Genomic DNA, 14,183 nt, shown 5'->3' on the forward strand with positions numbered 1-14,183 from the left:
CGACCCAGCTGAGACCAGTTCCCCTTCCTCCCTGAAGAAAACGGCTGCTTCAGAGGGTTGGGCGTGTTGGCCTTATAACCCGCTGAGGTCCTCCCCGAGCCCTGCCCTTCCCAGACTCCACCCCACACACTTCCCAACACAGAGTTGGTGACCCTTGTATTAGCAGATGTCCCTCGTGTCAATTTGCTGACCCCTGGCCCTGTCACTTGGGGGCCTCACCCCTGACAGTCTGTGAGTCGTGCGAGGGGAAGTCGGAGCTGGCATCGATCCAGGAAGCGTTCCGCCCTGCCGACAAGCTGTTCCCCTAAGCCGCAACCGGCTCTCAGCAGTGCCTTTTCTGAACGTGTATTAACATTATGTAATATTTAACCACAGTGTTAATGTTATGTTCCTTGTATGACAGCATCGCTCGTGAGGCCACTGGCATAAAAGCCATTCTGTCGAAGTCACGCTAGGATGAAAACTGCCAGGTGCTTTGTTAAATAAAGCATGCGAGAGTCTCCGAAAGCGCTGCCAGCAGCAGCAGCCGCGGAGGGAAGTGATGACTCCGGCGATATCAATGGCCGTTCTTGCTGAGGGCTGTCAAAGCATTTTACAAATAGCCCAGAGAACGGGGTGAAAGGCAAGCTCAAATGAGGCCTCCTCTGGTGTGAAAGGCAACATTACAGAGGGATCTTGGCCTGGAAGTAAAGAATACGGCACGCAATCAATATTACATGGGGATTAAAGCGGGGAATATGTTATTACCGGAGCTGGATGGAAGCCAGGACACCTGGGCTAAAAGCCCCCTAACTCAGAGCGGAAAATATGCAAGGAAGGGTGTGTGTTTTTTTTCTTCCTTATTTCGACTAGAGTTGAGTTGCAAAAGGAGACACCCCAGCAACTATGGCAAAAGTTAAAAAGTGTGTTTTCTTTGTGTCCCGCAGAATCCAAATCATGCACCGAGGAACACCACTCTGAATGCATGGAATGAAAACAGTCAAAACAGAAGTGGGGTTTGCTTAATGTTGCTTTGCTCTTAAGGGTGACAGATCGGTTTGGACTGCAACCCTCGGGGCCTCTGCTGAGCTGGAAGCGCTATTGAATTCAGCGTTACCCTCAGCAGCTGGACGTCGAGAGACACCCCTCTTCCTGCGATGCCACCACCATCTGACGGAGACATCCTGGAGGAAGTTCAGCGGATGAAGGTGGCCCCACGCTACCGGGAGAGGTAGCCAAGAAGGAAGAGCGCACCTGAATATCAGTAGCAATGCAGGAGCTGCCTCAATACTTTCTCAGGCAGTTCCTCCCCCTTACATTCAGCAGGAGGCTGGAAGAAGGAAGGAAGGAAGGAAGGAAGGAAGGAAGGAAGGAAGGAAGGAAGGAAGGAAGGAAGGAAGGAGGGAAGAGAGGAGGGAAGAGAGGAGGGAAGAGAGGAAGGAGGGAAGAGAGGAAGGAAGAGAGGAAGGAAGGAAGGAAGGAAGAGAGGAAGGAGGGAAGGAAGAGAGGAAGGAGGGAAGAGAGGAAGGAAGAGAGGAAGGAAGGAAGAGAGGAACGAGGGAAGGAAGGAAGGAAGGAAGGAAGGAAGGAAGGAAGGAAGGAAGGAAGAAGGAGTAGTAGTAGTAGTAGTTGTTGTTTTTGGTTTTCACATCCTGCCATTCACTACCCAAAAGAGTCTCAGAGTGGCTCATAATCACCTTCACTGCCTCTCCCCGTAACAGATACCCTGTGAGGCAGATGCGGCTGGGAGACCTCTGAGAGAGCTGTGACTGATCCAACATCACCCGGCTGGTTTCACGTGGAGGAGCGGCGAATCAAACTCGCTTCTCCAGATTAGAGTCCGCCACTCTTAACCACTACCCCAAGAAGCAGCAGATCTGAGAGGCAATGCCTTTGTACTCATGCGTGTGTGCCCGAGAGACAAGATTTATTTTTCAGTTCAAGGGAAGGGGAGATTAAAGCCTAAAGAAAGGGAGCAATAGCAACTCTTGGGGTCACCCAACAAAACTGATCCGGTGGCAGGTTTAGGAAAGTCCACAAGAAGTACTCCTTGATGCAATGCATGATTAATTCATGGGATTTTCTGTCATAGGCAGGGGTGGAATTCCAGCAGGAACTCCTTTGCATATTAAGGCCACACGCCCGTGATGTAGCCAATCCTCCAACAGCTTACAAAAAAGAGCCTTGTGAGCTCTTGGAGGATTGGCTACATCACGGGTGTGTAGCTTAATATGCAAAGGAGCTCCTGCTAGAATTCCACCCCTGGTCATAGAATGAGGGCGATGGCCAATGGCTTAGATGGCATTGGTGGCGGCAGAAAGTGCTGTCGGGTCACGGCTAACTGATGGCGACTCCACAGGGTTTTCAAGGCAAGAGATGAGCGGAGGTGGTTTGCCGTTGCCTCCTTCTGTATAGTAAACCCTGGACATTCTTAGTAGTCTCTGGGCCATCTAGGTCAGGGCTTAGTTGGCATTAGAAGGGGATTAATCAAATCCATACATGTCTATGAATATTTATTAGCACTAACGGTTAAACAGGACTTTCATGTTCAGAGGAGGTGGGCCTCTGAGCTGACAACACTGAAGTTCCTGCTTAGCCTTCCTTAGACGTAACCCATTCTTTCCCAAGCTAATATCTGCAATGGCAAAGAGCCTGGAAACTTCAGAATGACAGCTGAGTTTGCCAGAATCAATAAGAGTGGTAGGATTGGATCATGATCATCTAGGACAGGGGGTGGCCAAACTTACTTAACCTAAGAGCCACATAGAAAAACACATCAGATGTTTGAGAGCCGCAAGGAAGGAAAGAAGGAAGGGAAATAAATGGAGGGGAGGGATGGAAAGAAAGCAACTTTAACTTTAAATGCATTCTCCAATGAGAATGCTTTGTTTGAAGAAGTGATATAAAGAGAGAAATGTCTTCTCCAAGCAGGCTAATGGGGTGGTGGGGGCTTCAAGAGCCACACAATATGTGTGAGAGAGCCCTATGTGGCTCCTGAGCCACAGTTTGGCCACCCCTGATCTAGAATATATACAGCCCTGGACAAAAAGGCAATGGATATGAACATATGGAACTGCCTTCTTTCATGTCAGACCACTGGTCCCCTTGGATTGTCTTCTGTGATTGGCACAGGTCTCCAAGGTCTCAGGCAGAACTTTTTAAACTTTTTTTTAACAGAAGATCTTGGTGGCAGAACTTGAGGCCTTCTGAATGCCTAGATGTGCACAGAAGAAGAAGATTGCAGATTTATAGCCCGCCCTTGTCTCTGAATCTTACAATCTCCTATATCTTCTCCCCCCACAACAGACACCCTGTGAGGTGGGTGGGGCTGAGAGGGCTCTCACAGCAGCTGCCCTTTCAAGGAAAACTCCTACGAGAGCTATGGGTGACCCAAGGCCATTCCAGCAGCTGCAAGTGGAGGAGTGGGGAATCAAACCCGGTTCTCCCAGATAAGACCCTGCACACTTAATCACTACACCAAACCACTACACCAAAGCCATGGCCCTTTCTCCTAAATAAGCTCCTTGTAAGAGCACAAGTATCCTGCTGGAATCAGAGAAGGCTTCCAACAGCCTGCTTCCTACCCTGACCAGCCAGATACTTTCAGGAAGCCCAGAACCCCACTCTGGGGGACTTTGGGTCAATCACAGTCTAGCCCAGGGGTGGCCAACGGTAGCTCTCCAGATGTTTTTTGCCTACAACTCCCATCAGCCCCAGCCAGCATGGCTGATGGCTGGGGCTGATGAGAGTTTGTAGGCAAGAAACATCCGTTGGCTACCCCTGGTCCAGCCTTATTCACTGGGTTTCTGCAAGGATAAAATAGATGAGAAAGTGACATATGTCACCCTGGGCTCCATAGAAGGAGGGCTGGGTACAAATGCGCAGGGCAAGAAAACAACGTCTGCCTCTAGGGTTGCCAAGTCCAATTCAAGAAATATCTGGGGACTTTGGGGGCGGAGCCAGGAGACTTTGGGGGTGGAGCCAGAAGACATTGGGGGTGGAGCCAAGATCAAGGCTGTGACAAGCATAATTGAACTCCAAAGGGAGTTCTGGCCATCACATTTAAAAGACTGCACACCTTTTCAATGCCTTCCTTCCATAGGAAATAATGGATAGGGGCACCTTCTTTTGGGGCTCAAAATCGTCCAATCGTTTTGAAACTTGGGGGATACTTTGGGGAGAGGCACTAGATGCTGTACTGAAAATTTGGTGCCTCTACCTCAAAAAACAGCCCCCCCCCAGAGTCCCAGATACCCGCGGATCAATCCTCCATGATTTTCTATGGGAATATATCTCCATAGGGAATAACAGAGTTCCCAGCAGACATTTCCCTCCCCTCCCCCCGCTTTCTGATGACCCTGAAGTGGGGGGAGGGCTTCCAAACCGGGGGATCCCCTGCCCCCACCTGGGGGATTGGCAACCCTATCTGCCTCCCATAGCATGTCCTCAGCATCTAACACCCCAGAGGTACACTGCCTTTGAATATGGAGGTTCTTTTTAGTGATCATGGCTAATAACCATTCCTACCCACAGCTTCCCTTCCTCCCGACTTCCCTTAGTCCTATTTGGCCAGCCTGTGCCGAAAATGTGGGGCGGGGGTGGGGGGGGGGAGAATAGAGAAAGATATTAATAGAACCTCTTGTTCACCAAGCCCCACATGGTTCGCTTAGCTTTTTTCACATTCCCCCCCCCACACACACACACTTTGAGAAGGTTGTTGTTTGAATTTCGTGTACGCGAGCCTTCCTCTCCCTCGCTTCCCCTCCCATCTGTTCCTAAAGCAGGCTGACATTTACGGGGGGGGAAAAAATACGCGGGGAGAGAACGTCATGTTGCAGCTAGCAATATGGAGTCTGGGCTCAGAGTAGAGAGGCACCGGCACTTGCAAAAGCGGGACAATGTGACTTTATTGAAATCTCCCTGCCAACATCTTGCACGCCAGACAAAAGCAAGCAGCCTGTTTAGCTGCAGACGTGCCGGGAACTGGCTGCCTGCGTCTGAACAGACCTGCGTGAAATCCATGCTGTGCTGATCCTAGGGTTGCGTTCAGACATTCACAACACACACGTGAAATTGGCTCCTTGCTGGGCTCAAGAGCCTGCCTCCTTTCTTCCCTCCGTTCTCAGTCAGAAACCAGCTCTGTGATGTACACCGGGCTTTTTTAAAAAAAGGAACGCACAGGAACGCAGTTCTGGCTGGCTTGGTGTCAGGGGTGTGGTCTAATATGCAAATGAGTTCCTGCCCGGTTTTCCCTACAAAATAGCCATATGTGAAACAATGGTGATGTCAGGAGTGTGGCCTAATAAGCAAATATGTTCCTGCTGGGCTTTTTTCTCCAAAAAAAGCCCTGGATGTATGAATGTCGGGATGGAGTTTGCATTACTGGGTGCCTTTATCTGCATCCTGAAAGAGAAAAAAAAAGAAGAGATTGGATTTACACACTGCCCTTCACTCGGAGTCTCAGAGCAGCTTACAATCTCCTTCCCTTCCTCACTCCACAACAAACACCCTGTGAGATAGGTAGGTGGGGCCGAGAGAGCTCTGCGAGAACTGCTTTTTGAGAGAACAGCTCTGAGAGAACTGCGACGGGCCCAAGATCACCCAGCTGGCTGCATGTGGAGGAGGAAGTGAGGAATCAAACCCGGTTCTCCAGATTAGAATCCACTGCTCTTAACCACTACACTAAACTGGCTCCCCAAAGTTTGGTGGGCTTATACGGTGAAACTCGTTCCACACACTTGAACTGGCACTGTTTTCCATTCACAGCCATGCAATTTAATAGCTCCCGAGTTAAATGCAGTTCGGGTGGAGGTGCTAACCTGGAAAGGAGTCCTGGAAGGCATTAAAGTGATCTACGGATCCAGCTGCTTGTGTGATTACGTCTATTCAATGGCCGTCTTTGGGGAGAAGGTAAGGAATGGTATTTTTTAAAAGTATCATTAAAAAAATACGGCCGTACTTAAAGGAAATCATTATGTAAAGGTTTATGAAAATTTGCTCCTGCTAATAGTCCAAAGGTAATGGCCTGGAGGCTACGCAGGACATGGCATCAGGACGCTCCACCCCCACACCCCCAAGTAATGCATGTTTTAGGTACGTAAAAACCTTCAGAGGTCACTGACTATGGGGAGGGGGGGGAGCAGGGAAGACATAGAGCTTACTCAAATCAATAAAACAAGGAAGAAGCCGCTAACAATAACGGCCCTTCTTTTGAGGGTCAACCTAAAAAAAATTAAGATCCTGCCCCCAAACAACCTGGATGGGTTATGCAAATCAAAGATATCTGCACAATTGCGCTCGCTTTGTTCTGCTCCTGCAAGGCTGCACACAGAGGGACCTTCCTCTGGGGGTGGGTGTTTGGTGTAGTGGTTAAGTGTGCGGACTCTTATCTGGGAGAACCGGGTTTGATTCCCCACTCCTCCACTTGCAGCTGCTGGAATGGCCTTGGGTCAGTTATAGCTCTTGCAGAGTTGTCCTTGAAAGGGCATCTGCTGGGAGAGCTCTCTCAGCCCCACCCACCTCACAGGGTGTCTGTTGTGGGGGGAGAAGATATAGGAGATTGTAAACCGCTGATTCGGAGAGAAGAGCGGGGTATAAATCTGCAGTCTTCTTCTTCTTTGTTGGTGTGTGTTTTCATAGTGCAGGGAGTGTGTGTGTGAGTCTTAAGTGCCGTCAAGCCGCTTCCAACTTACGGCAACCCTATGAATTAATATCCTCCAAAACCTCCTATCGTTATCAGCCTTGCAGATCGAAGGCAGTGACCTTCTTGACTGAGTCCATCAATCTCATGCCAGGTCTTTCTCTTTTCCCGCTGCCTCCAACTTTTCCAAGCACGACTTACCAGTGAGTCTCGTCATCTTATAATATGATCAAAGTAGAACAGTCTCAGTCTGGTCATTTTAGCTTCGAGGGAGAGTTCAGGCTAGATTTGATCTACAGCCTGCTTATTTTGTCTTTCTCGGTTCATGGCGTCTGCAACATTCGCCTCCGACAACACATTTCAAATGAATCGACGTTCTTCCTGTCTGCTTCCCTCACTGTCCAACTTTCACAAACATTCATAGTAATGGGGGGAGTGCCATGGAAAGAATTGCCTCGATTTTGGTTGCCAGCGACATATCCTTACGCTTAAGGAGCTTTTCTATCTCCAACACAGCTGCTTTCCCCAGCCTCAATCTCCTTTGGGTTTTTCAGTTGCAGTCTCCCCTTTGGTTGATGACTGAGCCAAGGGACAGAAAACCTTTTAACGATTTCAGTTTCTTCTTCGTCGGCCTCAAGACTACCAGAAACCAAATTCAGAACCTTCTCCGGCTCTTGGGATGTTCTTGGACAACAGTTTTGCAGATACGTTTGGGAGACAACACAATATTAATACCCAGGGGTCGTTTTGTAGAAAAATAGGTGGCAGACCTCATTAGCATAACTCATTAGCATATGCCGCCGCCGCCCCCCCCAGCCAAAAGCAACCTGATGCAAGAAAGAAGAGCCTCGAACTGAGCGAGGCCTGCTTGGGCTGGCTAAAGATCCAGCCAGCCTAAGCAGGCCTCGCTCATATGGGGCTGTCCCTTGGCTGCCCCCCACAGTCAGAAGGCCAGCAAGTCACCCAAAAGCACATAAGAAGTGGAGAAAGGGTGATGTGGGATTCTCCAGGGGTTAATGAGGGCTGCTGGGGATGTGGCAAAGCCCCTGGTGGCTGGCTGCCTGCCCGCTCTCCTAATCCAGGGATTGCTATGCAGCTGCACCTACTATTCAATGGACAAGGTAGGTAGGTAGGGGGGAGGAGGGGGAGCTGTCAGAAAGCTTCAGGAGCTGTGCTCCTGTGAGCTGTTGCTGAATCGGAGGCCTAAAGTTTTTCTTCCCTTCCTCAGACACAGTTGCGAATGGAAGGAACCCATTTAGCGAGACCAGCTGCGACTCACACACCATCATCTGGCTTGGAGCAGAAGTCCAGAACTACCCTTTTCTTCCTTCTAAGGAAGCTGGGACAGAGCAGAAGAACTGAGCCAGAAAGACCCGAGTGCACATTCCCAAATCCTCACTCTGCTGTGAAGCTTCCTGGGAGATTCTGGGCTAGTCGTTCCCTCTCAATTGCAACTCCCCCACAAGAGTGTTGTAAAGACAAAATGGAACAATTCCACCCCCACCTCCCCTTGCAGGTACGCTGCTCTGAGACCATAATTCTGTGTGAACTGTTGGCTCCGGAAGGTGGGACTGCAACTGTAAGCCAAGCCTTCTTACATGGCTGTCCATTGACTCAGAAACCTGAGACGAGCCTGTTTTAAAAACTGCCTGTTTTTCCACACATTAGAAACCTGATACATCCTCGCTTAAAGCTGCCTTTGTGGGTTTTGCGCCCAGAGAGGGCCTGAAAAGCACCTTGAGTGACACATGTGAACTTGGCCTGCGTTCTAAGGCAGAGAAAAAGCCCAGCCGGAACTCATTTGCATGTTAGGCCACATCCCCTGATGTCACCATTGTTTTGTACAGGACTTTTTTGTAGGAAAAAGTCGTGGAGGGACTCATTTGCATATTAGGTCACACCCCCTGACACCAAGCCAGCCAGAACAGTGTTCCTGTGCATTCCTGCTTTAAAAAAAAATTCCTGACCCACGCCCTTGCCAGCTGGGTCTGAACTGGACCTGAGTGGGGCGGCCCAGGAGAAGCACTGGATGTACCTCGTTTGGAGCAAGGAGATCACCTTGATTCAGCCTCGGATGTGGACACTGGTGTGAACAGACCCTAGAAACACCTAGACGATTGTCCATGTTGCTGTTTCTTGGAGCACCTCCCCCTAGCGATGGATTGACCCTTAACTGCACTGGACAATTTTTTGGTGGGTGACTGCCAGGGGTGACCAGCGTCAAGGAAAACAAATCAGCCAGTATCATTCATAATGCCCCTGTATAAATTGATGGTGTGGCCTCATTTGGAGTACTGGGTACAATTCTGGTCACCACACCTCAAAAAAGATATAGCATTCAAAAAAATCCAGAAAAGGGCAACTAGAATGATTAAAAGAGTTGGAACACTTTCCCTATGAAGGAAGGGCACTTGGGCTCTTTAGCTTGGAGAAACGACGACAAAGGGGTGACGTGATAGAGGTTTACAAGATTATGCATGGGATGGAGAAGGTAGAGAAAGAAGTACTTTTCTCCCTTTCTCACAATACGAGAACTCGTGGGCGCTCAATGAAATTGCTCAGCGGTTGGATTAGAACGGATAACAAGAGGTACTTCTTCACCCAAAGGGTGATTAACGCATGGAATTCAGGAGGTAGTAGCAGCTACAAGCATGGACGGCTTCAAGAGGGGACTGCTTAAACATATGGAGCAGAGGTCCATCAGTGGCTATTAGCCACAGGGTATAGATGGAACTGTCTGTTTGGGGCAGTGATGCTCTGTATTCTTGTACTGGGGGGGGCACAGTGGGAGGGTTTCTAGTGTCCTGGCCCCATTGATGGACCTCCTGATGGCACCTGGGTTTTTGGCTACTGTGTGGCACAGAGTGTTGGACTGGATGGGCCATTGGCCTGATCCAACATGGCTTCTCTTATGTTCTTCTGTGACACAGAGTGTTGGACTGGATGGGCCATTGGCCTGATCCAACATGGCTTCTCTTATGTTCTTATGTGACATAGAGTGTTGGACTGGATGGGCCATTGGCCTGATCCAACATGGCTTCTCTTATGTTCTTATGTGACACAGAGTGTTGGACTGGATGGGCCATTGGCCTGATCCAACATGACTTCTCTTATGTTCTTATGTGACACAGAGTGTTGGACTGGATGGGCCATTGGCCTGATCCAACATGGCTTCTCTTATGTTCTTATGTGACACAGAGTGTTGGACTGGATGGGCCATTGGCCTGATCCAACATGCCTTCTCTGATGTTCTTATGTGACACATAGTGTTGGACTGGATGGGCCATTGGCCTGATCCAACATGGCTTCTCTTATGTTCTTCTGTGACACAGTGTTGGGCTGGATGGGCCATTGGCCTGATCCAACATGGCTTCTCTTATGTTCTTATGTGACATAGGGCGTTTTCGCACTTACCTTTTACTGGCGCGACCACCCTCCTCACGCCGGCGGATCTGCAGGGATTTCGCACCAGAAGCGCCGGCGCAGCCAAAAGAGCCGGCAACTTCCGTCGCGGAGCCAGCTCAAACGTTTTCCTGCTTCTTGGCGGTTTCCGTTTGAGCTGGCTCCGCGACGGAAGTTGCCGGCTCTTTTGGCTGCGCCGGCGCTTCTGGTGCGAAATCCCTGCAGATCCGCCGGCGTGAGGAGGGTGGTCGCGCCAGTAAAAGGTAAGTGCGAAAACGCCCATAGAGTGTTGGACTGGATGGGCCATTGGCCTGATCCAACATGGCTTCTCTTATGTTCTTATGTGACACAGAGTGTTGGACTGGATGGGCCATTGGCCTGATCCAACATGACTTCTCTTATGTTCTTATGTGACACAGAGTGTTAGACTGGATGGGCCATTGGCCTGATCCAACATGACTTCTCTTATGTTCTTGTGTGACACAGAGTGTTGGACTGGATGGGCCACTGTCCTGATCCAACATGGCTTCTCTTATGTTCTTATGTGTCACAGAGTGTTGGACTGGATGGGTCATTGGCCTGATCCAACATGACTTCTCTTATGTTCTTACGTTCAAGTTGGGACAAAGCTCCAGTGGAGCTGGCAGTGCCCCCAGGGCTCCGGGTGCAGACTTGGCTAGCAGCCATTACCCAGCTGAGTGGTGGTGTAGGAAGAGGCTACAGTCAAGCCTATGCCTGCTAGCACCGCTTGGTCAGATCTAGGCCCGTTCCAGCTCTCCAGCTTACTGCTGCCTCTCTGTAAGCCTCTCCATAAGCTGCCTCTCCGTAAGCAGCTCTTTCAGTGCCAGCCTAAGCAGAGGCAGACTTTTCTAAGCCTACTGACTTCAGTGGACTTAAAAGGATGCAACTCAACTTAGGATAGTATTGTTATTTACTTCTTGGCGTCCCAAGATGTCGATGATTAAAAGGCCTTCCTAACAAAGTTAAATGGCGGGGGTGGGGGGGGAGGAGTTATGGGTGATGCCAAACAAACACTAGTTCAAGAATGAGAAAGTGGTGGTGTGGGGGGGAAGGAATCACGATTCTCAACCGAGGAACCTAAAATTAACATGGAGTGACGAGTGAATCACCTTGCTAAGACGCTGAAACAAAGACACTTTGGAAAGGAGGCTCGGGGATTACAACTGAACGTTAATAAACACAAGCTATTCACCCATGCATCATCGTCACTCTGGTCGTGACCTTCATAGTTCTGCTTAGGGAATATGCAACGGGATTGAAAAACGATCTGCGAAAACATGCTGAGAGAGGTGTGCTCACACATGCACTGCGATGATCCAGAGGCCCTGAAAACCATACCTGGCAGGGTCACGGCGTCCTTCGGGTAGGTTTGGCTGAGCTTGGTCTTGGAACCTGCAGACGTCTCTCGGGATCTGCAAGAAATGGCAGAGAAAGGAGGGTGGTGCCGCGTCGCTCCTGCCAACAAGACCTGGGGTGTTTTCTCCTGTGTCAAGTCATATTTCTTTACTGAAGCAACCCAGGTTGTATTTTTAACTCAAGTTGGCGAAAGAAAAAATGAGGGGGGGGACAGGGTTTTTAAACATCTAAAGAGAAAGCCTGGTTTGGTGTAGTGGTTAAATGCACGGACTCTTATCCGGGTTTGATTCCCCACTCCTCCACTTGCAGCTGCTGGAATGGCCTTGGGTCAGCCATAGGTCTCGCAGAGCTGCCCTTGAAAGGGCAGCTTCTGGAAGAGCCCTCTCAGCCCCACCTACCTCACAGGGTGTCTGTTGTGGGGGAGAAAGGTAAAGGAGATTGTGAGCTGCTCTGAGACTGAGATTCAGAGTATAGGGTGGGGTATAAATCCAATATCATCATCATCTTCTTCTTCTTGCTTAACCATCTGTTGTGACCTTCCTCCTAATGCATGTGGGGAAGAGACTGCCATGGCTTGTGTATGATAACTTTATTTCTATGCTGTGAGGGACAAAGCTGATAGCTTTTAATGCCATTTTAACGTTCTCTTCTAGCACATTTAGCTGTATCTGTTACGCTTCCTATAAGTAGCTCAAGTTAGCACCTGTGGCTCTCCCCTCTTCCATTCTATCCTCAGAACAACCCTGTCAGGTAGGTTAGGCTGAGAGTGACTGGTCCAAAGCCAAGCACTGAGCTTCCAGAATAAGGGAGGAATCAGCATCTTCCTCTAGTCTTAGTCCCACACTAGAACGATTACACCCTCGTGTTGGTCTCAGCAACCAAAATACCTTTAAGAGGTACCAGAAATTTTGAACACGTGAAGCTGCCTTAGACTGAATCAGACCATCAGGTTCAGCACTGTCTACTCTGAGATCTCAAGCAAAGGTACTTCACATCACCTATTACCTGATCCCTTTACATGGAGGTGCCAGGGGCTGAACTTCAAACCTTGGATGTGCCAAGCAGATGCTCTACCACTGAGCTACAAAGGAGATGATTAACCATGTCCAGTTGGACGAGGGAAGTCTTAGCTATGCTGGGAGCCCAGAATCACTGCCACTTACCCCAGCAGGACCAAGCAAAGCAAGGGGCAGCCTTCTCCCCATGTGTGCCAGATGCCTGAATGCCAACTAGGGTTGCCAGCCTCCAGGTGGGGCCTGGAGATCTCCCACTTTTGTAACTCATCTCCAGCTGGCAGAGATCAGCTCCCCTGGAGAAAAGGGCTGCTTTGAAGGGTGGACTCTGTGGCATTGTCCCATGCTGAGGCCCCTCCCCTCCCCAACCCCCGCCCTCTCCTGGATCCACCCCCAAAATCTCCAGGTATTTTCCAACACAGACCTGGCAACCCCAGATGGCACAGGCATGAGTGGCTGTTGGTGTGAGAGGTTGGCCTGAACTCCAAATAGGGCAGGTAGGATGGCATCAAGGCAGATGGCGCTGGGGCCAGTTGGGAGCCCCCCAGCATAGCAGCCCTCCAAATGCCCATTGGCTAAGACCGCTCCCTGCTGGTGAGCAGCATTTGCCATGAAAATGGTCTGCCCAAAGCTGCCTACGGGTGGGAAACCGTTTGGGGGAGGGGGGATTTGGTTCACAAGTGGCCCACCGGGAAAGGGTTAATCTTCCCCCTTCCCCCTACTCCAAGACCAACTTCGCAGCAAATCCCACATGTAGGCAATCAGCTCATGGCTGAGGCGGGTTAGGATCAGTGTTCCCTCTAAGCTGAGTTAGTTAGGGTTTTTTAGCCTCCGGCTCCCACATTTTTGTCTTAGCTCAGGAAAAATGGCCCCAGGGCAAACTAATTCCTGCAGTAGCTCACAGCTGTAACGCTAGTAGTTCACGAAGCAGAATTTTTGCTCACAGGACTCCACAGCTCAGAGGGAGAATTGGATATGGCACTGCCAGATTTCATATCAGGGAATACTTCAAGACTTAGAGATGCTATGTGATTGTTTAATATATCTCTCGGCTTGGCTTCGCGAACGAAGATTTAAGAAGGGTGCAATAGTCCACGTCTGCTGCAGGCTCGCTGGTGGCTGACGAGACCAATGCGGGACAGGCAGGTCCGGCCACAGTGGCTGCAGGGCATCTCCGGGTTAGCATCAGGCGACCAATATCCTGAACCGCCTACATGCAGGATCGGGACTGCGGCTTCCAGTGGCACCTTCCACCTGCCGTTTCGCCCCTTGCCCATCGCTGCAGGACTTGATGCGTTGTGGGTTGTATATGTGGATATGCCCTTCAGGCTTGCGCAGAGGAATTTTTTAGGTGAAGCCCAGTGTGCGCGGTACTGGCTCCACCCTTTCACCTGGGGATCATCTGCCATGGCCCAGTAAGCCGGGACGCCGGCAGCGAGTCCTCCAGGTGGTAGGTGTTACATTAACGAGCTCTATCTGCCCGGGTTTGATGTTAGAGTTTTCCTTCTCTTAGGCTGGCGAGGTTGGTGGGCCCAGCCTGCCCATCCGGTTATACCGCCGGACAATTCGGTCGCACCATGACGTAACAAACTCTGTGAAAAACGGGCGGGACCAGCGAGAAGGTGTTGCTACGGATGCAGTAATGCAATTAATACTGTTTAATATATACAAGAAACCCTTTAAAACTTGCAAGCTATTTCTTCCCCCCCAGCCCTTCTAGGCAAAGTTATTTTCCAAATCCCATCTTCTAATTTGATTATTTCACCAAAAGT

The 14,183-nt window shown here is 50.0% G+C and overlaps 1 protein-coding gene across 1 annotated transcript in view; it reads right to left on the reverse strand.

Annotated features, from left to right (window-relative positions):
- The window catches only part of MORN1 (MORN repeat containing 1), a 208,320-nt gene that overhangs the window by 75,378 nt on the left and 118,759 nt on the right, over positions 1-14,183 (reverse strand). The window contains exon 13 of the mRNA XM_060259677.1: positions 11,381-11,454. Within this exon, the coding sequence (XP_060115660.1) occupies positions 11,381-11,454 (74 nt within the window). The remainder of the gene's footprint in view (positions 1-11,380; positions 11,455-14,183) is intronic.

Source organism: Heteronotia binoei, chromosome 18 (genome assembly GCF_032191835.1).
Source record: "Heteronotia binoei isolate CCM8104 ecotype False Entrance Well chromosome 18, APGP_CSIRO_Hbin_v1, whole genome shotgun sequence".
In the NCBI taxonomy this organism is placed as follows: Eukaryota; Metazoa; Chordata; class Lepidosauria; order Squamata; family Gekkonidae; genus Heteronotia; species Heteronotia binoei.